This window comes from Neoarius graeffei, chromosome 2 (genome assembly GCF_027579695.1).
Source record: "Neoarius graeffei isolate fNeoGra1 chromosome 2, fNeoGra1.pri, whole genome shotgun sequence".
NCBI lineage: Eukaryota > Metazoa > Chordata > Actinopteri > Siluriformes > Ariidae > Neoarius > Neoarius graeffei.
This window is the reverse complement of record NC_083570.1, coordinates 42,408,082-42,421,350: the sequence shown is the minus strand read 5'-3', so window position 1 is coordinate 42,421,350 and position 13,269 is coordinate 42,408,082. Positions and strand designations below refer to the sequence as shown.

The window sequence follows — 13,269 nt, the reverse complement described above, 5'->3', positions numbered from 1 at the left end:
TTAAGCGCCTCAGCAAAATTTGATGATCCACTGTATCAAACACAGCACTCAAGTCCAATAGAACAAGTAATGTAACACACTGGGAATTCATATTTAGAAGAATGTCATTAGAAACTTTAAGTAAACCTGTCTCCGTACTGTGGTACTGATGATATGCAGATTGCAGCAGAGGGTATAGGCCAGACTGAATCAAATGACCATGAATCTGATTGAATACCACATGCTCTATGAGCTTAGAAACATATGCCAGATTGCTCACAGGTCGCAAGTTCTCAAACGCCAACTCCAGACCACTTTTCTTTAACAAGGGATGAACCACAGCCTCTTTCCAATCTCTGGGAAAAATCCCAAATTCCAAAGAGATGTTGATAATCTTAGTGATCACTGGGATGATGGGGTCAATACATGATTTCAGTAGAGGGGTTGGTATAGGATCAAGACAGCAAGATGTAGCTGGACAGAACTCCCTCTTTTGAATTACAGAGTCTGTCATTTCTAGAGCAACTCTGTACATGACAGAATCCACTTCTTGGGACAGAGCAACAACTTTGTTGGAGTTGGTCATAGGTGAGGCTTCGACCCCTGAAATAACTGGAAGTCAGCAGCAGTAGTGTAGTTTGTATCCTTACAACAATAGCCTCAGGACTCACAGAATGGATGTAGTCATTATCCAGTGATATTTTCATCTGTAAAATGGTTGTCTGTAAATGTAGTGTGAGGTAGATGAGAGTTTGAAGGTGGGAATCAGTGTGGTGTCGTAAAGGCACCAAGTGAATGGTCTGTTTGGCCGTACTAGTTTCATGAATCTGAAACCTGCACTCACCTGTCCCAGGCTTATTTGGCAGCAAGCCCAAAGAGTAACCTAGACATACAAGGTAGGTTCCACAGGGCTGATTTGTACACATCTGAAAAGATAGCACCAACCACACCTGATGTCACTTAAATCAAGTTGGCAGAGAGTTGCCCCATACCAGGCCCAGATGTCCTACTGCCAAGACAGAAGTGTCAATCTGCTCTCTTGAGCTATCAGCATCTGTAGATTGAAATAACTGCTCAGTGGTTAGTGCTAGCAGCAGAATACCCAACTTATTGCCAGTATGTCCCACATGTGATGCAATATCACAAGTTTTCATCAAGGCTTTTGGTGCATTTGGACTGTGCATACTTTTGTTATTCAGCTGACCACCAGTCATGTGATATGAGAATCTACTGCAATTGCATATTTAAAAACTGATTTGTTCAAGATTAATCATCATAGCCAGAACATGTACGATAGAACCCTGGTCCAAGTGAGCTGGACCCTTCTTCCATGAAAGCTGTCAATAAAGTCCTTGCACTGCCAGACCTTGAAAAACCCTAAAATCCTCAGGGGTACTGTCACTGCTTATTTAAATCCTGCCACAGCACATTAGAGCTGGTAGGAACAGAACCAGAAAAAGACACTGTCAAGAGTGGTGTACTTGAATGTGGTCACTCAGTTTGTAGTTCATCATCAGCTGTAAAGAACCTTCTAGAAGTAGTTGTAGACATGGGAGCCTGAAACTAGTAAGGGACAAGAAGGATGACTGACCACTGAGTGCTAAGGAGGCCTCAAAAATAGTTCAGCAGTTGGATTGGAGGACATACAGCTTATTTTATTGTGTAATTGACAAAGTTCTTTTTAAGCATTGAGTATGAATACATAATTTATGCACATATAATTGGTGTAATATACAATTTCTCTCTATGTTTAAAACCTGTACCTGTTTGTTTTCCAGATGTGAAGAACATCTGGATCCATGATCTTTTTCTTCTCGGCTTGTGAATCGAGGAAATCAAAGAAGTATTTCACTGCTGAGGGAGCTTTGTTGTTGGGCATTCCCCAGATACTCCGAAAGAGTGTCTCCACAAAGGAGTGCACTGCCACCTGACAGGAGTCATGATAGGAGTCTCACTGGCTAACTGTGGTTATGTAACATCATTGAACAAACAAAAGTACTAACCCTATTTCCAAAAACGTTGGGACATTTTCTAAAATGCAATGAAAACAAAAATCTGTGATTTGTTAATTCATGTGAACCTTTATCACACATACACTCAAGCACAGACTTAAGCACACAGTGTAATTCCTCCTCTGCATTTAACCCATCTGAAGCAGTGAACACACACATACCCAGAGCAGTGTAGCAGCTATGCTACAGTGCCTGGGGAGAAGCTGGGGGTTAGGTGCCTTGCTTAAGGGCACTTCAGCCCAACCTTCAGGTCATGGCTGCCCCATGTTAACCGCATGCCTTTGAACTGTGGGGAAAACTGGAGCACCCGGAGGAAACCCACACAGACATGGGGAGAACATGCAAACTCCACACAGAAAGGCCCTCACTGGCTGCTGGGCTTGAACCTAGAACCTTCCTGCTGTGAAGCGACAGCGCTAACCACTACACCCAACTGTAAAAAATACAAAGAAAAGATTTTCAATAGTTTTACTGACCAACTTAATTGTATTTTGTGAATATAAATGAAGTTAGAATTTGATGCCTACAAGACACTCAGAAAAAAGTTGGGACAGAGGCATTATTATTATTACCATTGTGTTACATCGCCTTTCCTTTTAATGATATTTTTTAATCATATGGGATCTAAGGATACTAATTCTTGCAGTTTTGCAATTGGAATTTTTGCCCATTCTTGCTTGATACAAGACTTCAGCTGCTCAACAGTCCATGGTCACCGTTGACTGAACCTCCTCTTCATGATGCATTATACATTCTCAATAGGAGACAAATCTGGACTAGCAGCAGACCAGTCAAGTACACACACTCTGTGTCTATGAAGCCATGCTGTTGTAGCCCATGCAGAATAGGGCCTGGCACTGTCCTGCTGAAATAAGCATGGACTTCTCGGAAAGAGACGTTGTCATGATGAATATGTTTCTCTAAAATCCCAATATCTGCCCCAATATATCAATTGTACCTTCATACACATGCATCTCACCCATGCTGTGGGCACTGATGCACCCATATATCATCATGAAAATGTCCCTATTGCATCTTTCGCTGATAACAAACTGGATGGTCATGTTTGCCTTTGGTACTGAGAACTCAATGTCCATCTCATCTCATCTCATTATCTCTAGCCGCTCTATCCTTCTACAGGGTCGCAGGCAAGCTGGAGCCTATCCCAGCTGACTACGGGCGAAAGGCGGGGTACACCCTGGACAAGTCGCCAGGTCATCACAGGGCTGACACATAGACACAGACAACCATTCACACTCACACCTACGGTCAATTTAGAGTCACCAGTTAACCTAACCTGCATGTCTTTGGACTGTGGGGGAAACCGGAGCACCCGGAGGAAACCCACGCGGACATGGGGAGAACATGCAAACTCCGCACAGAAAGGACCTCGCCGGCCCCGGGGCTCGAACCCAGGACCTTCTTGCTGTGAGGCGACAGCGCTAACCACTACACCACCGTGCCGCCCCCTCAATGTCCAGTTTTCCCAAAAACAAGCTGAAACGTGGACTCATCTGACTCCACGTTTTCACTGTCTTTCGGTCCATCTGAGATGAGTTCAGGCCCAGAGAAATCGATGGCATTTCTGCATAAAATTGATGAATGGCTTCCTCCTTCAGCTTGCATTTTCAGATGCAGTAGCGGACTGTGATAAGTGACGACAGTTTTCCGAAGTACTCCCAAACCCATATGGCTATACTTGTCACATTAGCATAACAGTTTCTCAGGCAGTGCTGCCTGAGGGCTCGAAGGTCACTCACATTCAATAGTGGTATCTGGCCTTGCCCTTTACGCACTGAGATGTCTCCAAATTCCATGAATCTTTTCACAATATTACATACTGTAGAGTTTGAAAGACCTAAAATCTTGCACTGAGAAATGTCCTTTTTGAATTGACTAACAATTCTCTCACAAATTTTGGCACAAAGGAGTGAGTCATGGCCCACCCTTGCTTGCAAAGCCTGAGCCTTTAGTTCATGCTCCTTTTAGCGATGTTCAGGCACTGTTGGACATCGCTAACACACACAGCCATTGGAATTTACTGGCTTTATACCACTGGAGCTACAACTCATTATTTGCTCCCACAACCACTACCAGCCCCAGGAAGGCGCTGAAGCACCGGGCCTGAGTGAGCATGCTGACCCCAGGAGAGTGCTCTGGAGATGGCAACGCAAGCAAGGTGAAGGGGGCTCCATGCTAGGCTAAAAGCTTGCGCTAACCGACCACCACTACCCAGCCTCCTGCTAGCCAACGTGTGGTCTCTGGAAAACAAACTGGACGAATTAAGAGCCAGAATCACAGCTCAGCAGGAAATAAGAGAGTGCTGCACTCTAATTTTCACTGAGACCTGGCTCTCAGACAAAACCCCAGAATGCGCCATTCAGCTACAGACTCACTCTGTACACCAAGGAGACCGGACCGCAGCCTCCGGTAAGGCTAAAGGGGGAGGTGTGTGTGTGTTTATTAACAACTCTTGGTGTGGAGATATACAGATTGTTTATAAGCACTGTTTGCCAGATGTGGAGCTGTTATTGCTGAAATGCCGCCCCTATTATCTCCCAAGGGAATTCTCTGCTGTGTTTTTGGCCACTGTTTACATCCCCCCGTGAGCTAACTCCACGGCAGCACTCAGTAAACTCCACGATGACATCAGCGTGTTAGAGATGGCTCATCTGGACGCTGACCCCTGTAAACTGTCCTTGACTGTTTACATCTGTTTACATTTGCTTGCACATTACTGCCCTTTTTGCTGCTGTTCCTTGACTGTTTACATCTGATTACATTGTTTGCACATATTTGCACATTACTGCCATTTTGCTGCTGTTTCCTTGACTGTTTACATCTGGTTACATTGTTTGCACATTTGCACATTACTGCCCTTCTGCTGCTACGTCTGATCATTGCCTTATTTTTGTATTACACTACCTATTTTGGGCGGCACGGTGGTGTAGTGGTTAGCGCTGTCACCTCACAGCAAGAAGGTTCTGGGTTCGAGCCCCGTGGCCGGCGAGGGCTTTTCTGTGTGGAGTTTGCATGTTCTCCCCGTGTCCGCGTGGGTTTCCTCCGGGTGCTCCGGTTTCCCCCACAGTCCAAAGACATGCAGGTTAGGCTAACTGGTGACTCTAAATTGACCGTAGGTGTGAATGTGAGTGTGAATGGTTGTCTGTGTCTATGTGTCAGCCCTGTGATGACCTGGCGACTTGTCCAGGGTGTACCCCGCCTTTCGCCCGTAGTCAGCTGGGATAGGCTCCAGCTTGCCTGCGACCCTGTAGAACAGGATAAAGCGGCTAGAGATAATGAGATGAGACTATCTATTTTGCACTACATTTACCTTTATTTTGTACTACACTGGGTGTTTGTTTTTGTTGCTTTTGCTTTTCTTTGCCTTTCTTTTTGCACTATATTGCCTTACTTTGTATTACTTCTTCCGCCTATTTATTTATTTGCATTTGGCATTCATGGTGGACAGCAAACTAAGAATTTTATTGTGCAAGTGGACATGTCCTTACTGTGCAATATGACAATAAACACTTTGAACTTGAACTTTGAAATTTTATACACAGTCATGTTACAATTAACTTGCTTATTGTGGAATCTTCCAAAATGGTGTTATGTTAATATTCTATAAACTTTTCAGTTTTATTTGACCTCTGTCCCAACTTTTTTTGAGTGTGTTGCAAGCATCAAATTCTTACGTTGTTTATATTTACAAAATACAATTAAGTTGGTCAGTAAAACTACTGAAAATCTTTCCTTTGTACTTTTGACAGTTAAACAAAGGTTCACTTGAGTTAACAAATCACAGATTTTTATTTTTATTGCATTTTGGAAAAATATCCCAATTTTTCTTGAAATGGGATTAGTATTTTTACATCAAAAGAAATATAAGTAACTTTATACCAAATAAAAATAGTGTTTCATTAAATTATGCTACATGGTTCTCTGTGATGTGGAAGAAGCATGCAGAGGAGTAAAAATGTTTTGATGTTACTTCTTAAGTACACCTAATTCAAACACCTATCTCTGTTTTTAACACTGTTTAAATGTACATACACAGCACAAATATCCCCCTATTCCTATATTTTGGCTGTTTAGTTACTTCAGTTTGCTTGGACAAATTATAGTTTTGAGAATTGCAACCTCAGTATTGGTCACAAAGTCAAAACTTTGTCAAAACCTTATTAGGCAGTGTACAGTATGTCCTTTCTGTTTAAGATGACACGAAACATTAATGAATAACTGTCTCTGAACACACTCTTTGTTTCAACTGATGTAACATGTAATCCCAAAGTCAGTAATACTCTCATGATAAATCATATAGGTGGTGCATTACAATAATCTCCATCTGTATTTGGAAAACTCTCACAAATGCGTATGTGATGAGACAAATGCACTACACATTAGTGATGACTTTAAGGCCCTGTCCACACGGCAACGGATTCAGGTGACTCCGATACAATTGCTTATCGTTTAGGCCTGGCGTCCACACGGCGCCGGCGTTTTGGGTGCCCAAAACGCAATCTTTTTGAGAACGGGTTCCAGAGTGGAAAGATCTGGCAACGTTGCCGTTGTGAAGTCGTCTGGATGAGTAAAACGGATTTGTTTACGATGACGTCACAACCACATGACTGTGAATGCTTCACGCCGGGTAGAAGTGTAACGAATATCACCAGGAAAAAGCCTTACAGAGCACTAGTGAGAGTGAAACACGAGCTTGGATATTATTATTATTATTATTATGTTCAGTGTTAGTTCACAGTAGTAATGCAAGAAGCAGAATAGTGACAGTAATAGTGAAGCAAAAACATGCAATTGTACAAACACTGCAGCTCTACAGCAAAATATTCATTTATAAAATGGTCTGATTCTTAACACCAGTAGTGCCAATGATCTCATTGCGATGCGATGCGAGTTGTCAAGAAATCCTATAACTTGGTTCATGAAACGCGCTTACAAAATATTTTCACTGTGAATATTTATTGTGTAATGCCTGGTGCAAAGTGAGAGAGAGAGAGAATAGCCCTTAGGGCAGAGTCAATCCCGCCAGCAAAAATAAGGGGAAAAAAGGAGCGATCTCACCTCTTCAGATGATGGTTTAAGTCCTACAATACATTCCTCAAAAAAGGGCGTAGAAAAGCAAATTAATCCATCAACGTGTATCATTCAATTTATTCCGGACAATTAAAGACGCCGCCTTCCGCGTACGTCATCCTCGTCGCCATTTTGGAAAGGTCAAAGCGGAGAATAAAGATTAGCTGCGTTTAACTGTACCAACAGGTTTACCGTCCAAAGGAGATCACATGGGATTACCTTTCACAGGTGAGAAACAGCAAATTAATCCATCAACGTGTAGTATTCAATTTATTCCGGACCATTAAAGACGCCGCCTTCCGCGTACGTCATCCTCGCCGCCATATTGGAAAGGTCAAAGCGGAGAATAAAGATTAGCTGCGTTTAACTGTACCAACAGGTTTACCGTCCAAACGAGATCACATGAGATTACCTTTCACAGGTGAGACTGGAAAAATACTTTTCATTGTATTTGGTCATTATAATGTAATTTTACGAACAGATTTTCCTGACTTTGTGGCTAATATGAAGTCTCGCGCATAATAGTTTATGCGCATGCGTCCTTACTTCTATTCCCATACGAAAAAGAACAGTAAAGAACTTATAAGAGTTTACCACTGTCTTAGTAGTAAATCCTTATAAATATAAGGATAAATCCTTATAAGGATTTATAAATAAATATATATGCCATGTATGATTTACTCCTGAAAGTGGCCCATTTTGCATTTTCCTCATACAAATTTTTTATGAAAATCTAGTATGTATGAAGTGAACATTGTGCATGGTTTTTACAGATAATGTGTATGATGAATTACACCGTCTTTGTATGCTTCATGTAATGTTTGTAGTTTTAAATTATATTTTACAGTTTAAAATGTATATGCCTTTTATATGTAAATCCACATATGTTTGTGTTGGATTTACATGTAAAAGGCATGTACATTTTAAACTGTAAAATATAATTTAAAACTACAAACATTACATGAAGCATACAAAGACGGTGTAATTCATCATACACATTATCTGTAAAAACCATGCACAATGTTCACTTCATACATACTAGATTTTCATAAAAAATTTGTATGAGGAAAATGCAAAATGGGCCACTTTCAGGAGTAAATCATACATGGCATATATATTTATTTATATTTATAAGGATTTACTACTAAGACTGGTAAACTCTTATAAGTTCTTTACTGTTCTTTTTCGTATGGGTTGTTCTGGTGTGTCCGAAGGGACCGTCTTACAGCGCCCCTAGAGGTGTGGCATGTGTATTGCATCGTTTTCAGCAAGCGTTGCGTTGCCATATGGACCTGATTTCTACTGATCGTTGCCCATTTGGAGGCGATATTTTTTTTAAATAACATCACGTTGCCATTGTCGTGTGGATGTGGCCTAAGATTATAGGCACTTAAAGCCTTCTTAGTAAACACTCAGATTTTAAGTGCTCATAATCAATGGCTTTATATCCAATGGAATAAACCAGTTTATAACAAAAAAGTAGTAGTTAAGATCCTAATTCATCCAACCCCATATTCTCTAATCCCACCTTAGTGGACAGTAGTTTGGTGAGATAAATCTCTTTGAGCTTCAGTTTCTTCCTCTCTGGGTGTTCGCTCTGGTCTGCATCAATGTCTGGGTCAATCTGCAGACACAGGAATCACAAACATTGATTAATATTCATTAATTAAATTTTTAGAGCTAAACCATCTAATACTACTTTCACTAATTCATCCAGTCATTATGAAGCCAGTGGTAATGTACATTGTCAGTAAATAAGAAAAGTTTATTCCTTGTCTGTTGGTGTTTGTTATTACTTTGCTTGGATAATCACTCTGCTTGTTCAGAGTACAACTGACTTGCAGTGAAGTGCACACACACACACACACACACACACACACACACACACACACACACACACACACACACACACACATACACACACACACACGCTATAGGCAAAGTTCTTTCGTGTTATGACTCACCAAGTGGAAGTACTTTGTAGTGAAGTTCTGGTCATCTGTAACAATAACATATGCTTAAATACTCATGATAAAAATATACTTCAGTAAAACATACAAACATTTATAGTTAATGAATATGTTTTTGTTTTTCGTAAGATTTTTGTGTAGTTCCATAGATTAGTTGTAGTGGCTCAGATTACTGTTCCCTATTAGGACTTTTACTTCACATGAATGAACGTGGTAAGTGTAATGCACAAGCAGGCAAATGATAAATCCATAAAAATTCATACAAGCAAACTCTCATGAAATGAAAAAAAAGAAAGAAAGAAGAAAAAAAGTTAAGCTTAAGGTAAGGGGTAGGTTTAGCCATTGTGTAGCTTTACACCACAATTAACTGTAAGTAACTTAAACTACAACAAAATCAGTCTCACTCAAAAATATATTATATGAATGAATTTAGTCAAGTCCTGAGCAGAAAGGTAAGCAGTAACCCACCATGCCTTGATCAAATTAGCTTTCAAAGGTTCTTAGAATAATAACTGCTGAGTACAGTTTCTGGAAAATTTGTCATTAGTCATTTCATAGTATTTCAGACTGTCTTTAATGTTTATTCAGGCACATCATGTATCACATGTCTAATGAGTCAGCATAGCAGAAACTTCCCCTAGTCAACATGGAGTAAAAAGAAGGAAGAAGCTTCTTCTCTTTTGGGGAAAAAAAAGGAACAGGCGAGGGATCATGTTTCACACTAACCAAAAAAAAAAACCTTTCAACAAAAAACATTTCATATAAACTATAAAGAATAGTGAATGAAGTATAGTTTTTTTGAAATATTTTCGGAAGTAGAAGTAAGCCTATTGTGCTGTAATACATTATTATGTGCATCCTAACATGATTACAACAAAACATGCTAAAAAATGTATAAATTATCAAGTTTAAATATTATGAATGTGAGTAAGGAGTTTCTTTCCCATAATATGTAGGTATGAACAAAGCCTATAAACCTCTTTACCCATACAACTCAACTCAACACAAGAACATGAACTGAGGCAACAATTAAAAATGGAAGTAAATGGTGTCCTAATAGCAAATGGGTACAATAAGTGTTCATTTTCATTGTGAAATTTTTCTACTACACCAAGCCAGGCCTGTGTGAAACCTTACACTCACCTTTCAGACTAGTCTGTGGACTAAGAGGGGCATGAAGCTTTTTGGTGATTACTTTAATGCAAGCCCCATTTGGGATCTGTGGAATGAAACAAGATGATGCACAAAACAGATCAGGTACTTCATGTTTAAATGACTTCTTGAGTTTTGTAAATATGTTCAAAAGTACTTAATCCAATATTTAGTGTGGTAATCTAATACCTTGTGCCATTTCCCCTCAGCTCTGTGTATATTAGAGACTTATCCTAAGCTATGTACTTGATACTTACTTCATAATGCTTCAGTGTGTTCAGCATAGTCACCTCCCCCTGCACCTCTGAGCTTTCATCTATTTCCTCCAGTGGCACATAACTTCCTTCCTTCATATATTCTTTCAGTGGATAAGAAAAAAAACAGAGGATTATCAGGTATGGTAAGTACTGAAACCTCAACTGACCACTTGATTTTGTCTAAAAACTATACATTACTGAAGACTCATTGATTTGCATGGGGCACAAAGACTAGCCCATATGGTCCAGTCCCACAGAAGAGCTATTGTAGCACAAATTGTTGAAAAAGTTAATGCTAGCTAAAGGTGTCAGCATTAACTTTTTCAGCAGTTTGTGCTACAGTAGCTCTTCTGTGGGACTGGACCATATGGGCTAGCTTTTGTGCCCTATGCAAATCAATGAACCTTTGACACCCCTGAACCTGTCGCCAGTTCACCAGTTGTCCCTCCTTGGACCACTTTTGGTAGGTATTAACCGCTGTATACTGGGAACACCCCACAAGATGTGCCATTTTGGAAATGCTCAGACCCAGTCATCTAGCCATCACAATTTGGCCCTTGTCAAAGTCACTCAGATCCTTATGCATGCCCATTTTTCCTGCTTCCAACAGATCAATTTCGAGAACTGACTGTTCTCTTGCTGCCTAATATATCACACCCCTTGACAGGTGCCAATGTAACAACATAATCAATGTAATTCACTTTACCTGTCAGTGTTTTTAATTTTATAGCTGATCGGTATATTTCTATAAGTTCAGTTATGTACGGAAAGATTGATCTGTATTATCACAGCTGGATGTGTACTGTGCTGCACTGTTTTCTTAATACAGATGCAGAGGTTAGATGTTTATATACACTCATCATGGACATGAACGTCATGGCAGTATTGGGCTTTTAATGATTTATTTGAACTGTTATAAGCTACAATTCACTACATCTGGCATATATATATATATATATATATATATATATATATATATATATATATATATATATATATATATATATATACACACACACACATCTTTAATAGAAAAAAAAATCTTAAAACAAGTCCTGACCTCAACCCTATTGAAAATATGTGGAATGTACATAAAGTCAGGTCCATGTCAAGAAACACACAAACTGAATTGGACTCTACTAATTCTGCCAAAAAAGAGTGTTTGTTGATCAATGTGAAACTTGAGAAAAGAGAAGTTTGTTGATCAATGTGAAACTTGCTAAGGGACATTTAACCAAATATTAGGTGTGCTGTATGTATAATTTTGACCCTGTCTTGATTTCAGAAAACCCAAAATAAATTAAAACTTGTGCACTAAATTCTTATTTTTCCATTAAAAACGTGTTCTACGATCATTCTGCCACAGAAAAACGAACAGTTCAAAGAAATAACTGAAAGCCCAAAATTGCCATGACATTCATGTCCATGATGAGTGTGTGTAAAGTTCTGACCTCAACTGTATCTGTTTCAAATATAGAGAGTGCACGACTATAACTACTTCACTATTAGTAATACATGGAAGGAAAGTGCAATAGGTTGTGAAATAACATGTAGAAATCAGTATGCAGCAATTTCACCTGTTAGCATAAGACTACCACAAAAACTTTAATTTCACAATTTCTTATAAATCAAGTTTTTGTAATTTGAAATACAGCTTCCAACAGATGTCCTCTTAATTACATTAGTATTCACTGCTTTGAACTTGTCTAAACATTTTGTACTGTCATTATGTACATCACAAAATTGCATATAATACTGAAGTGAGGAAAAAAATCAGTGTTGCTTGCAAAACTATTTATAAACAAAAAAGTAAATGTGATTGGATGAATGAATGAATGAATGAATGAATGAATGATGTTCACTCTGTGGCTGTGGAACCACTGAATTAGTGCTGGTGCAATCCAGCATTGTCATCGAGTCACTAAACCTCGAGTCCGAGTCCAGTCTCAAGTCTCCAGTGTTCAAGTCTGAGTCAAGTCCAAGTCATTTAAAAAAAACGTCAAGTCCGAGTCAAGTCCAAGACTCCAACCGCACCATTTGACGGTGACTGTTTTAGCACCATTAACATTAGTTTGTTCCTGAACATGACGTATGAACAGGTGAATGTGCATTCACTTTGTCAGGGAGTGTTAAGTATTCTGTCAGAGATGGTTGGGAGACAGACGTAAGTGCAGAAGGTGTGTTTATTAATACAAGTGAAGACAGGTAAACAATCCAGGATGGCAGGCAAAATCGTAAAACAGTGAAACAGGCAATAGGTCAAGCGAGGCACAAACAGGCTATTGTAGACTAGGCAGGATCAAAAACGAGAAATAAGAAATCAGGAAACCAAACAAGGAAATAAGGCTTGGTAATGTGTCAGCAACGTAACTCAATACTTTGCGAAGTAAGTGCGTTTTCACAGTTTTTATATCAGCGCGCTGATTGCAATTTAATCCTGTGCAGGTGTGAGTCGTTTACAGCGCGCGCGTGCACTGTCTGGAGCATGCCCGAGAGTCTATCTGATGCATGTGCCAAGGCGTGCAGATATGACACTCTTGCATGAAATTACTACAAAAATTAATGTAGATATAAATATCTTAGGGCAGCACGGTGGTGTAGTGATTAGCGCTGTCGCCTCACAGCAAGAAGGTCCTGGGTTCGAGCCCCGTGGCTGGCGAGGGCCTTTCTGTGCGGAATTTGCATGTTCTCCCCGTGTCTGCATGGGTTTCCTCCGGGTGCTCCGGTTTTCCCCCACAGTCCAAAGACATGCAGGTTAGGTTAACTGGTGACTCTAAATTGACCGTAGGTGTGAATGTGAGTGTGAAT

At 39.9% G+C, this 13,269-nt stretch overlaps 1 protein-coding gene across 1 annotated transcript in view; it reads right to left on the bottom strand.

Annotated features, from left to right (window-relative positions):
* Positions 1-13,269, bottom strand: part of LOC132881604 (plexin-C1-like) — a 99,489-nt gene that overhangs the window by 23,565 nt on the left and 62,655 nt on the right. Inside the window, exons 23-27 of the mRNA XM_060914256.1 lie at positions 10,462-10,562; positions 10,196-10,271; positions 9,047-9,081; positions 8,611-8,706; positions 1,743-1,906 (exon numbers count right to left, since the gene is read on the bottom strand). Coding sequence (XP_060770239.1) covers positions 1,743-1,906; positions 8,611-8,706; positions 9,047-9,081; positions 10,196-10,271; positions 10,462-10,562 — 472 coding nt within the window. The remainder of the gene's footprint in view (positions 1-1,742; positions 1,907-8,610; positions 8,707-9,046; positions 9,082-10,195; positions 10,272-10,461; positions 10,563-13,269) is intronic.